The sequence below is a fragment of the Mesoplodon densirostris genome, chromosome 1 (assembly GCF_025265405.1).
Source record: "Mesoplodon densirostris isolate mMesDen1 chromosome 1, mMesDen1 primary haplotype, whole genome shotgun sequence".
Taxonomy (NCBI): domain Eukaryota; kingdom Metazoa; phylum Chordata; class Mammalia; order Artiodactyla; family Ziphiidae; genus Mesoplodon; species Mesoplodon densirostris.
Genome location: NC_082661.1, coordinates 235,554,779 through 235,573,882, shown reverse-complemented (window position 1 = coordinate 235,573,882; position 19,104 = coordinate 235,554,779). Strand labels below are relative to the sequence as shown.

At 36.5% G+C, this 19,104-nt stretch overlaps 1 protein-coding gene across 7 annotated transcripts in view; it reads right to left on the bottom strand.

Moving 5' to 3' along the window:
* ARFIP1 (ADP ribosylation factor interacting protein 1) overlaps window positions 1-19,104 on the bottom strand; it is a 127,573-nt gene that overhangs the window by 30,612 nt on the left and 77,857 nt on the right. For all 7 annotated transcript variants that reach the window (XM_060116444.1, XM_060116491.1, XM_060116466.1 and 4 more), the window contains 2 exons: window positions 16,992-17,213; window positions 9,254-9,411 (listed from right to left, as the gene is read on the bottom strand). In XM_060116444.1, coding sequence (XP_059972427.1) covers window positions 9,254-9,411; window positions 16,992-17,213 — 380 coding nt within the window. The remainder of the gene's footprint in view (window positions 1-9,253; window positions 9,412-16,991; window positions 17,214-19,104) is intronic.

The window sequence follows — 19,104 nt, the reverse complement described above, 5'->3', positions numbered from 1 at the left end:
CTAGTTGCAGCGAGTAGGGGCTACTCTTCGTTGCAGTGCACAGGCTTCTCATTTCAGTGGCTTCTCTTGTTGCGGAGCATGGGCTCTAGGTGAGCAGGCTCAGTAGTTGTGGCGCATGGGCTTAGCCGCTCTGTGGAATGTTGGATCTTCCTGGACCAGGGCTTGAACCCGTGTCCCCTGCATTGGCAGGTGGATTCCTAACCAATGTGTCACCAGGGAAGCCCACCTTATGCCTTTAAAATCAAGTATTTCTTTGGTACGAAGAGCTATTAATATAAGCATGGTGGGAGGGGAGGGGAGGGGCTGCATCTTAATCTCATTAACTATTCCTTTCCAAGAACAGTATTAACTGACGAGTAAAATTTCCACAGTTTATTTATTTTTAAAATATTTATTTATTTATTTATTTTTGGCTGCATCGGGTCTTAGTTGCGGCACGTGGGATCTTTTGTTGCGGCTCACGGGCTCTTTGCTGCGGCATGTGGGCTTCTTCTAGTTGTGGCACACAGGCTCCAGAGCACACAGGCTCAGTAGTTGTGGTGCATGGGCTTAGTTATCCCGCGGCACATTCGATCTTAGTTTCCCGACGAGGGATCAAAGCCGGGTCCCCTGCATTGGAAGGTGGATTCTTAAACACTGGACCACCAGGGAAGTCCCTCCACAATTTAAAAACCAGTTTAGGGACTTCCCTGGTGGTCCAGTGGTTAAGATTCTGTGCTTCCAATGCAGGGGGTGCCAGGTAAATCCGTGGTGGGGGAACTAAGATCCCACGTGCCATGAGGCTAAAATAAATAAATAAATAAAAACCAGTTAAAAAAACAGATGTTAAAACGTAATGCTAGCAAGATCAGGGTAGTGATCAACCCCCCATGTGAATTGGTTAATACTGATAAGGCAAAGCAGGTGAGGACAGTAGACTTTTTTTTTTTTTAATTTTGGCTGTGTTGGGATAGTAGACTTTAGAATGACATAAACTAACTGGTAAAAGGGAGTTAACTGTGGGCTGGCGCTTCTTAAAGTATAGTCTAGGTCAGCAATGCACAATGGAAATATAATGCAAGCCACATATGTAACTTAAATTTTCTAGCAGTCATATTAAACTAATAAAAGTTAACTTCACCTGTTTAACAGTATATTTAATTTTACACAATATATCCAAAATATTATCTCTGCAACATATATCAATGCAAAAAAATTGCTAATGAACTATTTTACTTTTGGGGGAGAGGGGGACTGAGTCTCTGAAATCCATTGTTTTTTTTAATTAATTAATTTTAAAATTTTAAATTTATTTTATTTTTTGGCTGCATTGGGTCTTCATTGCTGCGCACGGGCTTTCTCTAGTGGCGGCGAGCAGCGGCTGCTCTTTGTTGAGATGCACGGGCTTCTCGTTGCGGTGGCTTCTCTTGTTGTGGAGCACGGGCTCTAGGCACGAGGGCTTCAGTAGTTGTGGCGTGCAGGCTCAGTAATTGTGGCTCTCGGGCTCTAGAGCTCAGGCTCAGTAGCTGTGGTGCACGGGCTTAGTTGCTCCGTGGCATGTGGGATCTTCCTGGACCAGGGCTCGAACCTGTGTCCCCTGCATTGGCAGGCGGATTCTTAACCACTGTGGCACCAGGGAAGTCCCCATTGTGTTTTAAGCTTCCATCACATCTCAATTCAGGCTAGCCACATTTCATGATCCATAGACACATGTGCCTAGTGACCACCGTATGGGAACTCTAGACGGCTATCCGTAACACTAGTATTTAGAACGTGACAGTGGCATCTACTACAGAGCACTTATCATCCTGTGCTCCCTGAGACGCCTCCCCTAATACTCTCCCACCACTAACTGAAATAATTACCCCACCACCAACAAACTACAATCCCACAGCACTTTACAATACCTCTGTCAAAGCACCCATGTAGGCATAGCATTACCTTGCTAATTAAACAGTGACTTATCCAGCAGTGTCAACTATTCAGTACTCAGCTAGGAAGAAGCAAAGTGATCTCTAATTTAGTCAAAATCAGCACCACAAACGTATGCCCTAAAACTAAAGCTCTTTATTAAAATATCTATAGTACAATTCATATCTCCTATTTCAGGAATTAATAAACAACTTACTCTAGAATGTATATACGACTTGAGAAAGAACACATCAGTCCCTCACACCAAGCCTAATTTATTCTCAACTCATACTGAATTTAGTAACTTTATCTTTCAGGGTCAAAAGCATATCATTTGTTCATTCATTGATACAATGATCCATTCAACAAACATTAAGTATTAACTATGTTCCAGGCACTGTGCTATAAAGGAAAACTATCTGCTCATCTTCATAGCTTATCTAAGAAGCTAACAGCCTAGAGGGAGAGAAGCCCTTAAACAGACAACAAAATGAGATAATGGATACTGCCATGGGGGAAGGAAGATAAGGTATGGTGGAAATCAAGAGGAAGAATTACTTAATCAGGTATCTGAAGAGGCATCTCCGAAAAGAATTAAAACAATTAAATTTCAAAGGATGGTAAGAGTTTATGAGGTGGATTGGGACCGGGAAATTGGTAGAATATTTCAGGAAGAGAACAGCATGAACAAAGGCATAGATCTGTAAGTTACCATGACATATTTGGGAAGTAATTCAATAATTTAGAACCTGAAGTTGGAATAAGATAACGAAAGGAATTAGTATCAGACAGGAAGGCAGGATTGAGATTAAGCAGGGCCTTACGGGCCATATTAAAGGGATCAGATTGACTCCAGTAGGACAAGTGATGGAAAGCCATGGAAGAACTTTAATCTAGAAAGTGACACATTCTATTTGCTCAGGATAGAAAGGTGACTCTAGTGGTAATATAAGGCATGGAGGATGGACCAGAGTAGAAGATTAAGAAATCAGAAGCAAGGAAACCAATTAGAAGACTGGGCAAAAGAGAAATGAGTCACTGAATCAGGAAGGATAATGGCAGTGACGCTAAGGAGGAGGAGACAGTTACTAAAAATTCAGGAGGCAAGACTGACATGGGAATGGCAAGTTAAATCCCATGGGTTCTGTGGCCAAACTGCATGACCACTCGGCCCTTCACTGGCTCTAATGTCTTGAGCTAGTTTTTTTTTCTCTCTTTCTGCTTCAGTTTTTCATCTACAAATGGGAATGATAATCTCCACAAAAAAATATATGTACAAAGTCCTTGGGACACCTGCTAATAACTAATATTTTTAGAGTGCTTATTATTTCAGCCAAATTAGAAGAGGGATGGCCTGAAGCAAACATACTAAAAACAGCAAAAAATGAGAGAGAAGTAGACAAAAATAAACAGTAATGTGTGGTGATTTAATGTGAAGACAAATATTCCTCATAGCCTCGGGTATACTTTTAAATAACAGCAGTTAATTTAAACACAGTCAAAGTTATCATACTGACCTTATATCCTTTCATTTATATCCAGTTTGTAGATGGTGTCAAACTAAAACTTCCCCTAAGAGCTTATCTAACAGTGCTCATTAACACTAGGAAGAGAAGTATATTAAGTTTTCAAAATGCAACTCTTCACTTCAAGGTTGCCAGTCTGCCCTGAGTCCATACCAATAAAGTTAGTGATAGCTGGTTACTTTATGGCATCTATAAAACTTCTAGAGAGCAGGTGTCCACATCTGCAAAGTTTTGACCACAATAGGCTCCCTTGTTGGTGCTGCTATGGAGAAGTGTTGAATGGGCTGTTATAAGATTTTCTATACACGAAGCACCAGACAGCTAGGAAATACTTGTACAATACATAATAGGGAGCATTAAAAGGCCACCCAGACATTTGCCTAAACTGCCACTTTTTGTGCTGATCAAATAGCTGACCCTTGCCCTAAAACTCAATAAATTCTGGTTTTGACAGAGAAGAAAATTCAGCTACTGAGAAACTTTTAATCTGGGGTTCTTTTTCAGTGTTATCCCTCAGTAGACAATGTTTTAGTGTTACAACTAGTCAATGCCGCAGCTACTCTATAAATGTACAGAAAAGTTAACCACCAAGCTAAGCTTAATGAATAAAATCATATATTGCAATTTCAATAAAAGAGAATAAATCATGGGATGAGGTCATTACTGTTGTTGGTTTTTAAAGTACACACAGAGGTATTCTAAAGGTTTCCTGATAACCAGCTACCAAGTACATATAACCTGGTTTATAATTTTGCTCAAGTTTTAAACAAACCTATACATTGGATAAATTGAGATTTTATATCACATTGTACATTAAGTCAGATTCCTCATCATAAGACATGAAACTTATTTTTTATAATTAGATGTGAAAATTTGAGATTAGTCCAGTTCAGGCTTGAGGCCTAATGATCAAAAATAGAAGGTAAGGAGTCCATGGGTTTTCATTTTGGCTTTGAAATTGATTCCTGGGAACAAACCATTTAACCTCTAGAGGCTTATTTTTCTCCTTCGCAAATTTAATATAAAATGTTTTCTGTATGAACAGTGACATCTAATATATTTGTCTTTCTTTAATATGGGTTAATATTTTTAAAAGCATGTTAGGAATTAAGGCTGAAGAGAAACATATGACATATTTCAAATGAAACATATTTTATATTTTAAAATACCTAAAACTAAAAATAGTAGCTAAAATATATTTCAGGACAGGTGGACAATTACAAAGTCTATAGAAACTAGATTCATGTAGTTCTTAACTGGGAAGTGATAGGGGATACTTTTGGAACAAAAGAATTTTCATCTTCAAAAGCACATATTTAAAATAATCTTTTTAGACTAGAAAATAAGAATGCTTAAAATGATTAAAGAGGTAAAAGGGAAAACAAATTAGGATACTAAGAATAGGAATAGATTTGGAAAAGAACCAAACAGTTTACAGAAGTGAAAAATTTACATAATAAATGTATATACTTTGAGATAATGTATATACTTTGAAAAATACTGGCAATGCCCATGAAAGGATTTAAACAGAGACTGGAAAACCAATTACTGGGAACTGAAGGAAGTCCCACTGAAAGATACCTTATTGAGACATTCCTGCAATGTTATTGAGGGAAATCATATTGATAGATTTCTTCTGTTTCTTTTTTCCCACCTTCTGATTTTAATACTATGTTAGTAAATACTTCAAACAATAAAGAAAAATAAAAAACCAAGCCCAAAACCTAAATAAGGCACACAGATCCATCTGTGTCCTTCTCCCACCTGACAACCACAGCTATTTGTCTTGACCTTCCTATCTAAGTCATTAAGAATCTGATTTAGTATGTTAATACTAAACTGAAAATTACAAACACAGCATAGGATAGAAGCATCTTTTCTTGTGCAAAGATCAAAAGTTAACCTTCCATAAAAAAAAATCCCGTTTAAAATCACATCAAACAAAACAAACAAACAAAAATAAAACAAACCTAGGAATAAACCTAACCAAGGAGGTGGAAGACCTATATGCTAAGAACTATAAAACACTGATAAAGGAAATTGAAGGTGACTCACAGAAATGGAAAGATATTCCATACTCTTGGATTGGAAAAAATTAATATTATTAAAATTGCCATACTACCTAAAGCAATCTACAGATTTAATGAGATCACTATTCAAATTACCCATGACTTTTTTCACAGAAGTAGAACAAATAATCCTAAAATTTGTAGGGAACCACAAAAGACCCAGAACTGCCAAAGCAATATGGAGGAAAAAGAACAAAGCAGGAAGCATAACCCTCCCAGACCTCAGATAATACTACAAAGCTACAGTAATCAAAACAGCATGGTATTGGCACAAAAATGGACATATGGATCAATGGAACAGAACAGAGAGCCCAGAAATAAACCCATACACCTATGGTCAATTAATCTTTGACAAAAGAGGCAAGAATATACAATGGAGACAATACAGTCTCTTCCGCAAGTGGTGTTGGGAAAGCTGGACAACTGCATGTAAATCAATGAAGTTACAACACACCCTCACACCATACACAAAAACAAACTCAAAATGGCTTAAAGACTTAAATATAAAACGTGACACCTTAAAACTCCTAGAAGAGAACATAGGTAAAACATTCTCTGACATCAACTGTAGCAATATTTTCTTAGATCAGTCTCCCAAGGCAATAAAAACAAAAGCAAAAATAAACAAATGGGACCTAATCAAATATAAGCTTTTGCACAGCAAAGGAAACCATAAACAAAATGAAAAGACAACTTATGGACTGGGAGAAAATATTTGCAAATGATGTGACCAACAAGGATTTAATTTCCAATATATACAAACAGCTCACACAACTCAATATCAAAAAAATAACCCAATCAAAAAATGGGAAGAAGACCTAAATAGACATTTCTCCAGAGAAGACATACAGACGGCCACTAGGCACATGAAAGGTTGCTCAACATCTCTAATTATTAGAGAAATGCAAATCAAAACTACAATGAGATATCACCTCACACCAGTCAGAGTGACCATCATCAAAAAGTCTACAAATAATAAATAAACGCTAGAGGGGGTCTGGAGAAAAGGGAACCCTCCTACACTGCTGGTGGGACTATAAATTGGTGCAGCCACTACGGAAAACAGTATGGAGGTACCTTAAAAAACTAAAAATAGAGTTACCATATGATCCAGCAATCCCACTCCTGGGCTCTTATCTGGAAAAGATGAAAACTCTAATTCAGAAAGATACATGCACCTCAATGTTCACAACAACACTACTTACAGTAGCCAAGACAAGGAAGCAACTTAAGTGTTCATTGACAGATGAAGGATAAAGATGTGGTACATATATACAATGGAATACTACTCAGCCATAAAAAAGAATGAAATATTGCCATTTGTAGCAACATGGATGGATCTAGAGATTACCATACTAAGTGAACTAAGTCAGACAGAGAAAGACAAATACTACATGATATCACTTGTTTGTGGAATCTAAAAAATAATACAAATGAACTTATTTACAACTCAGAAACAGACTCACACACATAGAAAACAAACTTTTGGTTACCAAAGGGGAAATGGGGGGAGGGATAACAGATACATACCACTATATATAAAATACATAAACAACAAGGATTTACTGTATAGCACAGGGAACTATATTCAGTATCTTGTAATAACCTATAAAGGAAAAGAATCTGAAGAAGAATATATACATAACTGAATCATTTTGCTATGCAGCTGAAACTAACACAATACTGTAAATCAACTATAGTTCAATAGAAAAAAAAAAGAGAGTTTCAGGAGAGTCAGGAGGGTGTGTGTAAAAAGGCAAGCTACAGACAGAACATGGTAGTAACTTTTTATAGCTTGAATTGGAATTGTATAAGTGTTTATAAGGTACAAAAATGTTTTCAATAACTACCACCAATAAATTTTAAGAAAAAAAAGTTAACTTTCCAAATGGTTTGGGCTTTTAGCTATATAAAGCATAAAGACATATATACTTAAGAATAAGTACTCAACAGCAAAAAGACTAGATGAGTTTAGAGTTTTCATAGGCATTTCTCACATCATTAAACTACATCAAGAGGCCAAAAGTAAAGTTATATATCCAAAAGGTAAAGTTTGCACTATCTTCAACTATGCTATAAAAAATTTCAGAATACAAAGATCACGTTTCACTGTTTCTTATTTAAGACTGACCTACTCTAGATTCAACAAGTTTTATTTCTAATCTATAGAAATACATTTTAACAAAAGAAAACCTTTCTTGCTCTCATACAAATGTTTGAAACACTTGGGAGATTACTCCTAAGGAAACAATCTGTAAAATACATCAAGAAACTGTTAAAACATAATTATTGATTCTTTTGTTAATTTACTTTAAGATTTCAAAAAATTAGAAAAGAACTATAAAAATATTATTCTCTAAAATATTATTCTCTAAAAATCATACCATTATATGTATTCTAAAATGTCTTCAAAAAGCCATTTGGTCTTAAAGCTAGATTTCATCCCTGAAATGTTAGTAATCAAGAATTTAATCTAGGGCCTCCCTGGTGGCGCAAGTGGTTGAGAGTCCGCCTGCCGATGCAGGGGATACGGGTTCGTGCCCCGGTCTGGGAGGATCCCATATGCCGCGGAGCGGCTGGGCCCGTGAGCCATGGCCGCTGAGCCTGTGCGTCCGGAGCCTGCGCGTCCGGAGCCTGTGCTCCGCAACGGGGGAGGCCACAACAGTGAGAGGCCCGCATACCGCAAAAAAAAAAAAAAAAAAAAAAAAAAGAATTTAATCTATTTCTTTCTTACAGCTTAAATTTGTTGAGACCCCATGGTGTTTTATACATTAAAACTACTTAGATACATTAAAAAAATAAATAAAGTTTGCACTATCTTCAACTATGCTATAAAAAATATAACAGCAAATAAAGAAATCAAGTGTTCAGAGGAAAAAAACTCAAAGGGGACAGGAATGAGTGGGGGAAAAAAATTGGAATCAAAAGTTGAAAAATGCTATCGTAGATCTGCTACTTTTTAGACATTTCTAAGTACCTATTAATATGCATTTTGTTTACCTAACAGGATGGTTATGAGATAGAGAAATCGTGTGTGTGTGTGTGTGTGTGTGTGTGTGTGTGTGTATAAAAAGATGTATGAAAACACTGCATTATAAAAAACTATGAAAATATAAGGTAAATACTTTATGTAAAAGGTAAAATTTGGAAGAGTTTGAAGGCTGGTTATAATCTGAATAACCAACATAAACAAAATCATGGAGGCAGAAATGAGCTATAGTATAGTCAAGAGAAATTGAAACTATGAGTCTGGCTGTTGCAGAAGCAGTGTAACTGCTTATAGGGAAGCAGTGGTAGTATGGTTGAAGAGGCAGGCTTAGGCCAGATTAGAAAGGGCATCTGGTATCTACCTGGCAGAACACAGGGCCCTGTCCTCTTCCAAGGAAGCTGGAGCCAGGAGTCCTCCACCTCCCTATTCCCTAGCAGGCAGGGTTTGGGCACATGGCCAACGCTCCACCGTATACTCTCAACGCAATGAAGCAAAGTACTCAGTAGCCTTTTGGAAAGTTTTATTTATGGGAGCCGTAGCAGCATCAAGTACCCTAATCAGATTCTTCCGAGGCATTAACTTGGCTTTGGTTCTTGCTTGTTTCTAGAATCTGTTCTCCTGCCTTTCTGTTAGCTCTGTGGGCTACCCTATAACCTTCTAATAAATTCTTTTTCTGCCCATATTGGCCAGAGTCAGTTTCTCTTATTTGCAACCCAAAACCTTAACCGAATTATGTACCACCTGGTAAAACAGACAATATAATGAAAATCTATACCTACCTGGCACTTTCATACTGTTTCACAGTCATTAATGTATCCTCAATTGTTTTATTCACCAAAGTGTTCACACTGGCAATGAAAAAATTAATGGCTCCTAGAAGAGTTTCTCCATTTTTAGCCAGCAGTTTCTGTGTATCTGCATTATAGCCAAATTCTTCCTAAAACAAAAAAGTCATCTTAATTTATCCAGTTACTAATTAGTAAATGTGACTAAAGAAAATCTCAAACATATCACTATTGGGAAAATATCTGATTTAGAAATCTAGCTTTAGAAGTTTTCTCTTTCAATGTTTAAATAAATAAATAGGAATCTAAATCACAACTAGCTACAGAATTACAGAAAAAGTCGAATAAACCAAATTGCTCAGCTCTGAGGCATAGCTAAAATCAAATAATTTTAAAAAGTGAAACTACTTTGTACTAGAAAAATTATTTTCATTTCTACGTTTTGTTTCTATTATACTGTAAGCACAGCTGTTAAGAAGAAAAATATAGCAGATTATTAATCAGAGAAACTTTAACTTGCACAACCAAATTAGGTAACAATTGGCTAAAACTTTCAGACATAAAATAGATTGCAATTTTTGTGTTTTGACTGAATCTCCTTAAAGTATAAATATTAACAATACACATTTCTTTGTAAACTTAGCAACCAGTTGACTCCCAAGCTCAGATCTATCTGGACAAACAGCTGAGGAAGGATCACTCAACACCAGTTTTAGTTCATTCTCCCTGAATAAACTGAGTCTTAGCTTAGCAAACATTACACATGACTCCTTAACATATGAATGGCAAGGACTAACTCTAAATTTTGAGCAGAGAAAACTTTCCAGTCTAAGTTTGATTAGTTAACAGATTATCAGGAACACATCTGACCAAATAAAAACTTTGATCATATCTTTATTATAAGATAATGTATCTTATTATCAATAATATATCTTATTATAAGATATATCATTCAATTTGAGAATTGTGAGTTTGTTAAAAAACATTTTTAAATTTCAGCTGAAAAAAATAATGTAATATTAAATTAACTAGAATTTTAGAAGAGGCAAATTTAATGTTAGTGCTATAGGTACAATTAAATTTCCAGGTGATAGAATATTCAATAATTAATAAATACAGGAAGTAAAATTATCTTTATTATGCTAAAAGCATTTTCCATCTAAGAGAGGTCCATGTAACTCTTTACTTGGAACTCAGTCTTCAAAATTGTAGACCCCCTGATTTGCAAATATTGGCAGATAAGGATTACATAAGAGGACTATCAATCAATGTATGTAAAAACTAAAATAAAAGGCAGAAAAGCTGAAGAGTTTTGGCACCATTTTTACAAGCTAAGTTACAATACTCAAGACTAAATAAATGTTACTGGAAATAGAATATAGGAGAAAACATTAAAAAAAAACTTAGAGTTCACACAACTGTTATTATTTTCTTTGGTGTTCATTAAGAGGTAAAAGGCAAAATTAAAAAATCACCAAATAAGAGGAAGAAAAATATGAAATTGAGTTGGATATAAATATCATAGTTTTTCTATTCACTGTATAACAAAGTGTATGTCATTGTATCATATCCCTGTAACACCGTTCATTGCTAAAAGTTCTCAACATCCACAATTCCACATTAACTCTGAAAATGCCAGAAGTCCTAATTTAGCCACAGGGAGATCTATATAACCTAGAAAGCTGTGCTTTTACTAACAACAAATAAACAAAAAAACTAGAGTACTGTAAGATGAAATCACAGCAGATTGATATGTTATACAGCAGAATTTGGAATCCTATATTTACAGATGAGAAAAACACCCCTAAATTCAAAGCAGACAGGAGGAGTAAATGGACACTGTTCTGTTTCATGAGTGTAAATCTCGCCCATAATTCTGTGATGAAAATGTGTATAAAACTTCAGATTTTATTGCATAATTTGGAAACTTAATTGGCTAAAATAAAAAAGCTTTTTTATAGTAAGGTACAAGAGACATAGTAGTAAATGTTACAAAACAATTAGGACACTATAAATAAATAAATATACATATGTATATGCATTATAAATACATAATTAAATATGCTTTTTTGGCAGTGAAAATAAAATAAAACATGCTTCAAACTTCATTTAGTTGATAAGTTATTTTAGTATTTTCAGTTGGACAGGGGTATTTTACACATTATTATAATAGTCAAAGGGTAAACATATCAAGAACAGGGCTGTAGTTCTAATCTGTCAGTGAAGAAGAAAGGCCAACACAATTCCTTGATCTAAAAATTTACTTGCTTTATATATAGAGAGAATCAAGTTTCAAAACACTTGAACTTTTTTTCTCTTCAGCAGCTCCTACATTATTTACAATATTTATCACAAGTAAATTTACCAAATATAAATGACCACCATTTCCCATTCAACTTATACATTAGGACTAAATAACAGAAGCATATGATTGGACCTAAAACACCAAGTTTTAGTAATAGATATTATTACCTAATTCATAACAAAGGAGTTATTTAAAACAATAATACAGAGCAGTAAAAAACTAGAATCACAATAACTAATTGATAATTGATAGTAATTTGGACTGTGGAAACTTTCCTAATCTCAATGTAGATGTTCTCCTCTCAACTGAGAAAATGCAATTTAATAAGGTGCCATGGTACAACAGAACTAGGAGGAAGAAGGCATGTGATTAAATGGTAAAAGTCTAGTTAGGAAATTCAAACAGTTTGGTAATTCATATCTTGATTCTGCCACTCAATGGATTTGTGTCTCTCATGAATAACTCAAATTCTTTGGGCCTCCATTTCCTTACTAATAAAATGAAGATAATTCCCTTACAAGCTTGACAGGAAGTGTAACAAGGCAACCTGTATAAAGTTTCTGACAGACAACAGGCATTCATTAAAAGATCATTTCCTATCCCCTTCAGGAGACTTGACTTTTTTTTTTACTGCTGGATATTGGTTGTTTCTCTAGAAAATGAAGAAACTGGACTAATCTATAAATTCTTCCTCAACCCCCAAATGGCACAATCTCAACCACAGCTATCATAACCATCATAACTTATCTAGTGCCGCCTATGTGCCAGCCCCTGCACTATGTATTTTCCAGAAATCTCAGTTAATATGGCATACGGTGGAAGGAAGTGGACCCCAGCTCTTCACCACTGTCCTCTATAAACTTTTCCTCAAAAAGAACCAACAGGCAACGAAGGGAGTTACAGTGTTGGCGGGTGTGACTGATCCTGATTACCAAGGGGAACTTGGACTGCCCCTCCACAATGGAGGTAAGGAAGAGTACGCCTGGAACCCAGGCGATCCCTGACTACTACCAGGTCCTGTGATTAATTTCAATGGAAAATTGCAACAGCCCACTTCAGGAAGGACTGCCAATGGTCTGGACCTTTCAGGAATGATGGTTTGGGTCACCTCACCAGGCAAAGAACCACCACAGACTGAGGTGCTACCTGAGAGCAAATGCAGTATGGAATGGGTAATGGAAGAAGCTACAACCATGTGACCATTTGTAGAAATGAGGACTATAATTCTTTTTTTTTAAATAAATTTATTCATTTATTTAATTTTTGGCTGCACTGGGTCTTCGCTGCTGCACGCAGGTTTCCTCTAGTTGCTGACAGCAGGGGCTACTCATTGTTGCGGTGCACGGGCTTCTCAGGGCGGTGGCTTCTCGTTGCAGAGCACGGGCTCTAGGCGCGCGGGCTTCAGCAGTTGTGGCTCCTGGGCTCTAGAGCGCAGGCTCAGTACTTGTGGCACACGGGCTTAGTTGCTCCACGGCATGTGGGATCTTCCCCGACCAGGGCTCAAACCCATGTCCCCTGCATTGGCAGGCGGATTCTTAACCACTGCGCCACCAGGACTATAATTCTTATTCCTTCCTTACTTTGTTATGAATGTGTGTGTGTGTGTGTGTGTGTGTGTAAAGTACCTTTGTTTTCTTCCCTCTCTTATCTTTCCTCCCTTATCACATAAGATATATTAACTTTATATCATGATATATAGCTATTATTAACTTAACACCATAGTATTTAAGTTTCAGGAGATCAAGGAAAAAAGTGATCTTCACCCAAGGACTTTGCATCATCTTCTAGGGAAAGAGTTACTGTGTCTTTGATAGTACACAGGATAGTTATATCACATTAGGTGGAAGTAAGACTTTACTGTCTTGATTTGGAGATTAAGTGTGGTTTAAAGAGATGCATGTAAGTGCTGCTAAGCTGACAAAGGGTGGACTGTGATGGTTAATTTTATGTGCCCAATTGATAAGACTATGGTGTCCAGCTGTCTGGTCAAACATCAGTCTAGATGTTGCTATGAAGGTGCAGATTTTGTGATGTGATCAACATTTACGATGATAAACACTGAAGACGTGGTTTAAAGTTGGCTTTAAGGAGATTATCCTCCATAACATGATGGGCCTCGTCTAATCAGCTGAAGGTCTTAAGAGCAAAAGTTTGAGGTTTCCTGGAGAAGAAGGAATTCCATCTTAACACTGTAACACAGAAATCTTGTCCGAGTTTCCAGCCTTCTGGTCTACCCTATGGATTGCAGACTTGCCAATCCCTATAATAGTGTCAGCCAATTCCTTAAAATAAATCTTTTGGGTGTGTGTGTGTGTGGGGGGGTATCTCCTATTGATGCTCTTTCTCTGGAAAACCTTGAATGATACAGAAACATCCTCCTTGTAAATGTTGATTCCAGATTTCAAACTCATCTCCAGTAGGTTCTAGTTTACCATTACTTTTACATTTATAAATACCAATTAGAATGTTCAATTCCATGAATTTAAAAAAATTTCTATATTATATATTTCCTTCAAATCACTTTTGTACACACACTTACTTTCAGCATTTGTTCACTAACAAATATATCAAGTATATTTTAGTGCATAAACATCATAAAAGAAGTAGTATCATGTCTTCTTAGCAAAATAGGATGGTCCAGATTCTTTAAAAAAATGTTGCTTGTTGGAGTTGTTCCTGTTGAACAACTATCTAAATGAAAATACCTGGGATAGTTTGTGCATCAACTTGGTTGGGTCACAGTGTCCAAATATTTGGTCAAACATTATTCTGCTGTTTCTGTGAGGGTGTTTCTGAATGAGACATATTTTAATTGGTGTACTGTCAGTAAAGCAGACTGCCCTCCATAACGTGAGGGGGTGTCATGCAATCAGTTGGAGACCTTAATAGAACAACGACTGACCTACCCTGGACAAGAAAGAATTCTACTAGCAGACTGCCTTTGGACTTGTACTGCTACTCTTTTCCTGGGTCTCCAGCCTGCCAGCCTACCCTGCAGATTTTGGATGTAGTAGCCTTGCCAATCATGTGAACCAATTTCTTAAAATAAATCTCTATATAGCTATGTATCCTGTTGATTCTGTTTCTCCGGAGAATCTTGACTAATACAATACCGTATTTCCTTTTGTCCTTAAAAATACATTATTATTCAATGACTCTTTAAGAAAATTCACTTAGGATATCATCATTGGAACACTTATAGCCCGCAATTTCACTGATGTGATCAATTTTGCCATCACTGTTAAGAGTCAATAGTGCTATCTCTTTGCAGTCATCTTCTGATTTGTGTAATAATTGTGAAACGTATTCAGCTGGTATTGTAGTCTCTTTCCATCATGTGCAAAAATGAAAAATTCCAAAATTCTTAATTGTGTTGCATGAACATTAAAAAAAACAACTACATAAATAGTTTCTCCAGATTTCTTTTTGGCAATGCAAACAAACAAAAAGTATTTATCTCACTATTGTATCATTCTTCTAGGCAATGCTGTCATTCTTTAGTTTTCTTATTGTCTTAGTCACCTTTAACATGGTAGGAAAAAACTGATGAGTAATAATGAAGTAATTCCTAAGATGGTGAAACAGCAAAATGTTTTAAGATATAGGAAAATAGGATCATTAAGATCCCATATCATGTCTGATTTCCAATGGACCCATATGGTAGTTGCAAGATAACAAGTTTTATTCTATTAAGAGCATAAGTAAATTTTCTCATTGGAAGACCTCCAAGAAAGAATAAAGTCATGAAATACCAATCCTTACGAAGAGTTTAAAATGCTCAAATAAAAAACTCAAAAATTCACACTGGTTCCAATGGACTTGAATACTGAGGATTACCCTCTCAGTTCTGTTTTTTTTAAAAAAAGGACTTCACATCTGTAAAAGAAAGATAATAAAAGTACTACTAGCTAAGACGGAGCATTAGATGAGCTAATACACATATAAACCACTGTATCTGGTGTATAGTAAGTCCCCAATCTCTGTTAACTATTATAATTAATAGGTTCTACTGAATATAGCATCAGTGATAACATTACTGCAACACTTCCCCAGACCCTATACTCTGGCTACCTCTCTCCACACTGTGGGGATTTTTCTCTGGGTCACAGACCACCTAAAGATTCCACTTAAAGAGACAGCAAGAGACCATGGAAAGGGACTTCCCTTGTGATTCAGTGGTTAAGAATCTGTCTTGCAATGCAGAGGACACTGGCTCAATCCCTGGTTGGGGAACTAAGATCCCACATGCCACGGGGCAACTGGGCCTGCGCGCCACAACTAGAGAGCCCATGCGCCACAACTACTGAGCCCACTTGCCCTGGAGCCTGCACACCTCAACAAAGAACCTGTGCGCTGTGTGCTGCAACTAAGACCCTACGCAGCCAAAAAATAAGTATTTTTTAAAATGCTATTAATTCTTATTTTAAAAAAAAAGAGATCGTGGAGAAACAAAAAGACCTGGATATAAATTCCAATTCTATCTTTTATTCGTTTTGTGAGTTTATAAAAACTACATAACCTCTCTTGGCCTCAACTTCCTCATCTATAAATAGGGGATAACATTTCTTGCAGTGTTAGATAAATTACATGATATAATGGTTATAAAGCACCTAGCCCATTATATTGAAATTGTGGATACTCAATAATTGCAGCTGTTATGATAACTCGGCTTCCTAAATATTAGTTTCATTCTTCTTTTTGACTGTCTAATGACTCAGTTAGAATTGAATCTCAATGTTTTTCTCAACATTGTCATCTGTAGCCAAACTTTCTTTGTCCAAGGTACAAGATATTATCAAATGATTTAATGCTCTAAATTATCTAGCTGTGCAAGTTAGAAGTCTGTAGGCAAGGAATTTCTGTACCTTTTCGCTCCACGTGAGGAAAAAAAAAAGACATAAAAGGAGTCACTTATCATTAGAAGTTGTTAATAATGCTTTGCTGAATACTTATATATACAGAAAAATAACTGCATTCTAAAATTCATAATTTTACACTAATGATTTCAGTAAAAGTGTATCACAAATCCAGTCAAGCATGCTACTCTTTGCTCAGGACATTCAGAGACTATGCAGGAGATTTTCAATAGGTGCCTGAATTTACTTTTTACCCACGCCCAGCTATATACATAGCTATGATTCTTTCTAGGCTCAAGCAGGCTGAGTACTCTTTTTCCTTTCCTCTACCAAGTTCCCTTCCCCTGAAACCTCCAGATGACATCTTCTTTAGGGTACAACTGGACCACTATGGTGACAGAAGTCAGTTGGGCCTTCTTGAAAATTATATGAAATATCTTAAAGAACACCACAAGATTACAATTTTATTAAGAATTCAGCAAATCAGAAATGTAACAACTTACCTCTTAGTATACTCCTATTGCCATTTTCATCCCCCTCACCCCCCAATAGTTATTTCAAATAATCTTACATGCAGTTCTAGTGACTTCAAACTCAGGTCAGCAAATGCATCTCCGAGTTGCCTTTGGGTATGCACCATCTGGAAAAGCTGGGTTGACAATGTCTGAGCCAGTTTTAGAATATTTTCGTATTTTTTCTTGTTATCTCTTAATATATCAATCTGAGCTTCAAGTTCAAGGTCCACAGTTCTTGATCCACGGCCCAGCTTCTCAGAGATAATTTGTCGAGTGCACTAGAAGTGGAAAGATATACTTTGTTTAGGAAGAAAAAAAAGAACAGAAGAAAAAAACAGTAATACAGCAATCCAAAGTGCAAATGCTGGAGCATATGGCATACACCATTTTTGGCTTCAAACAAGCTAGCCTAACAAACTGAAAATTGTCAGCCCCCTTAGAGGTTCATCAGGACTCAGAAAGTAAATTTTTTTTGTGTGTGTGTGGTATGCGGGCCTCTCACTGTCACGGCCCCTCCCGTTGCGGAGCACAGGCTCCAGACGCGCAGGCCCAGCGGCCATGGCCCATGGGCCCAGCCGCTCTGCGGCACGTGGGATCCTCCCAGACTGGGGCACAAACCCGTGTCCCCTGCATCAGCAGGCGGGAACTCAACCACTGTGCCACCAGGGAAGCCCCAGAAAGTAAATTTATCAGACATGTTTATTAACTATTACTTATTAGAGGAAGTTTTAAGACGTATCTAGCTAGTGTATATACTGCCAGATGAGCTCTCTCACATAATCATATTTCACGCTTTGTGCACTTTGGTAGATTACTGAAAACAACTGAGACACCTGGCACTGATTTAAGAACAATACTCGACTATTAATATAGGAATAATAAGAATACCAAAATTCTATTGGTTTCAAATGCTTTTTTTCCTTCGATTTTCCCCTTAAATAGCTGTGTATATGTGTGTGAGTAGGAAGAATGAGGGGAAGAAAGGAAGTAGAAAGAAGAAAGAGGAGGTGGGGAGGGAGGGAAGAGGGGAGGAACAGAGAAAGAGAAAGAGGTAGAGATTACAGATTCCTGAATTCTTCTACTTTTGCCCAGATAAAATTAAATTATGTTATTCTACTCTATGTTATTCTATCTCTGTCCCAGAAATAATGATACAGGAATTTACAATTTTTTAAAGTACCTAACTTTAGAGCACATGAAAATAAGTTTTCTAGGAATTTTTGGTAGAAATAAAAAATTACAAGCAAATTCACTACTCAACAATACATTTTCAGAGTAACAATGTAGGGCATTAATATAATCCTTATCATTTAAATCTAACAAAAATATTCTAAAAAGTAGTAAATAAGTTTTGCAATTTTTAAAATTTGCAAATTTGTTCTTTTATCATGTCTTTCAAAGTTTTGGTCACAGAATTAGTATTTGTTGTAAAAGTTAAAATAATGAATGAAATAAAAATGAAATTCCTCTTCCGTCCTTTAATTTGACTAAATAGTAGAAAACTATTAATAGTTTGATGGGTAGTCTAGACTCTCCTTTAAACCTATATAATCACATATATAATATTCTTAAAGTAAACATGAGCCCATGCTATGCTATACATAATATCCTGAGCATTTCCTTTCTAAGAACGAATATCTTGAGACTTTTCCTTGTCAATACACATAAATTTATATTTAGCTACTCATATTTTTCTATTTTAAAATTGAAATGAATTCCCTGACATTCTCTCTTATCATCAACTAAGGATTTTTATGAATAAACATTTTTTATAAAGCAGTCCTTTTTTTAAAAAGCAGACAGAGGAGGAACCAAGATGGCAGAGTAGAAGGACGTGCTCTCACCCCCTCTTGTGAGAACACCAGAATCACAACTAGCTGCTGGACAACCATCGACAGGAAGACACTGGAACTCACCAGAAAAGATACCCCACACCCAAAGACAAAGGAGAAGTCACAATGAGATGGTAGGAGGGGCACAATCACAGTAAAATCAAATCCCATAACGGGTGGGTGGGTGACTCACAGACTGGCGAACACTTATACCACAGAAGTCCACCAACTGGAGTGAAGGTTCTGAGCCCCACACCAGGCTTCCCAACCTACGGGTCTGGCAACGGGAGGAGGAATTCCTACAGAATCAGACTTTGAAGGCTAGTGGGAATTTATT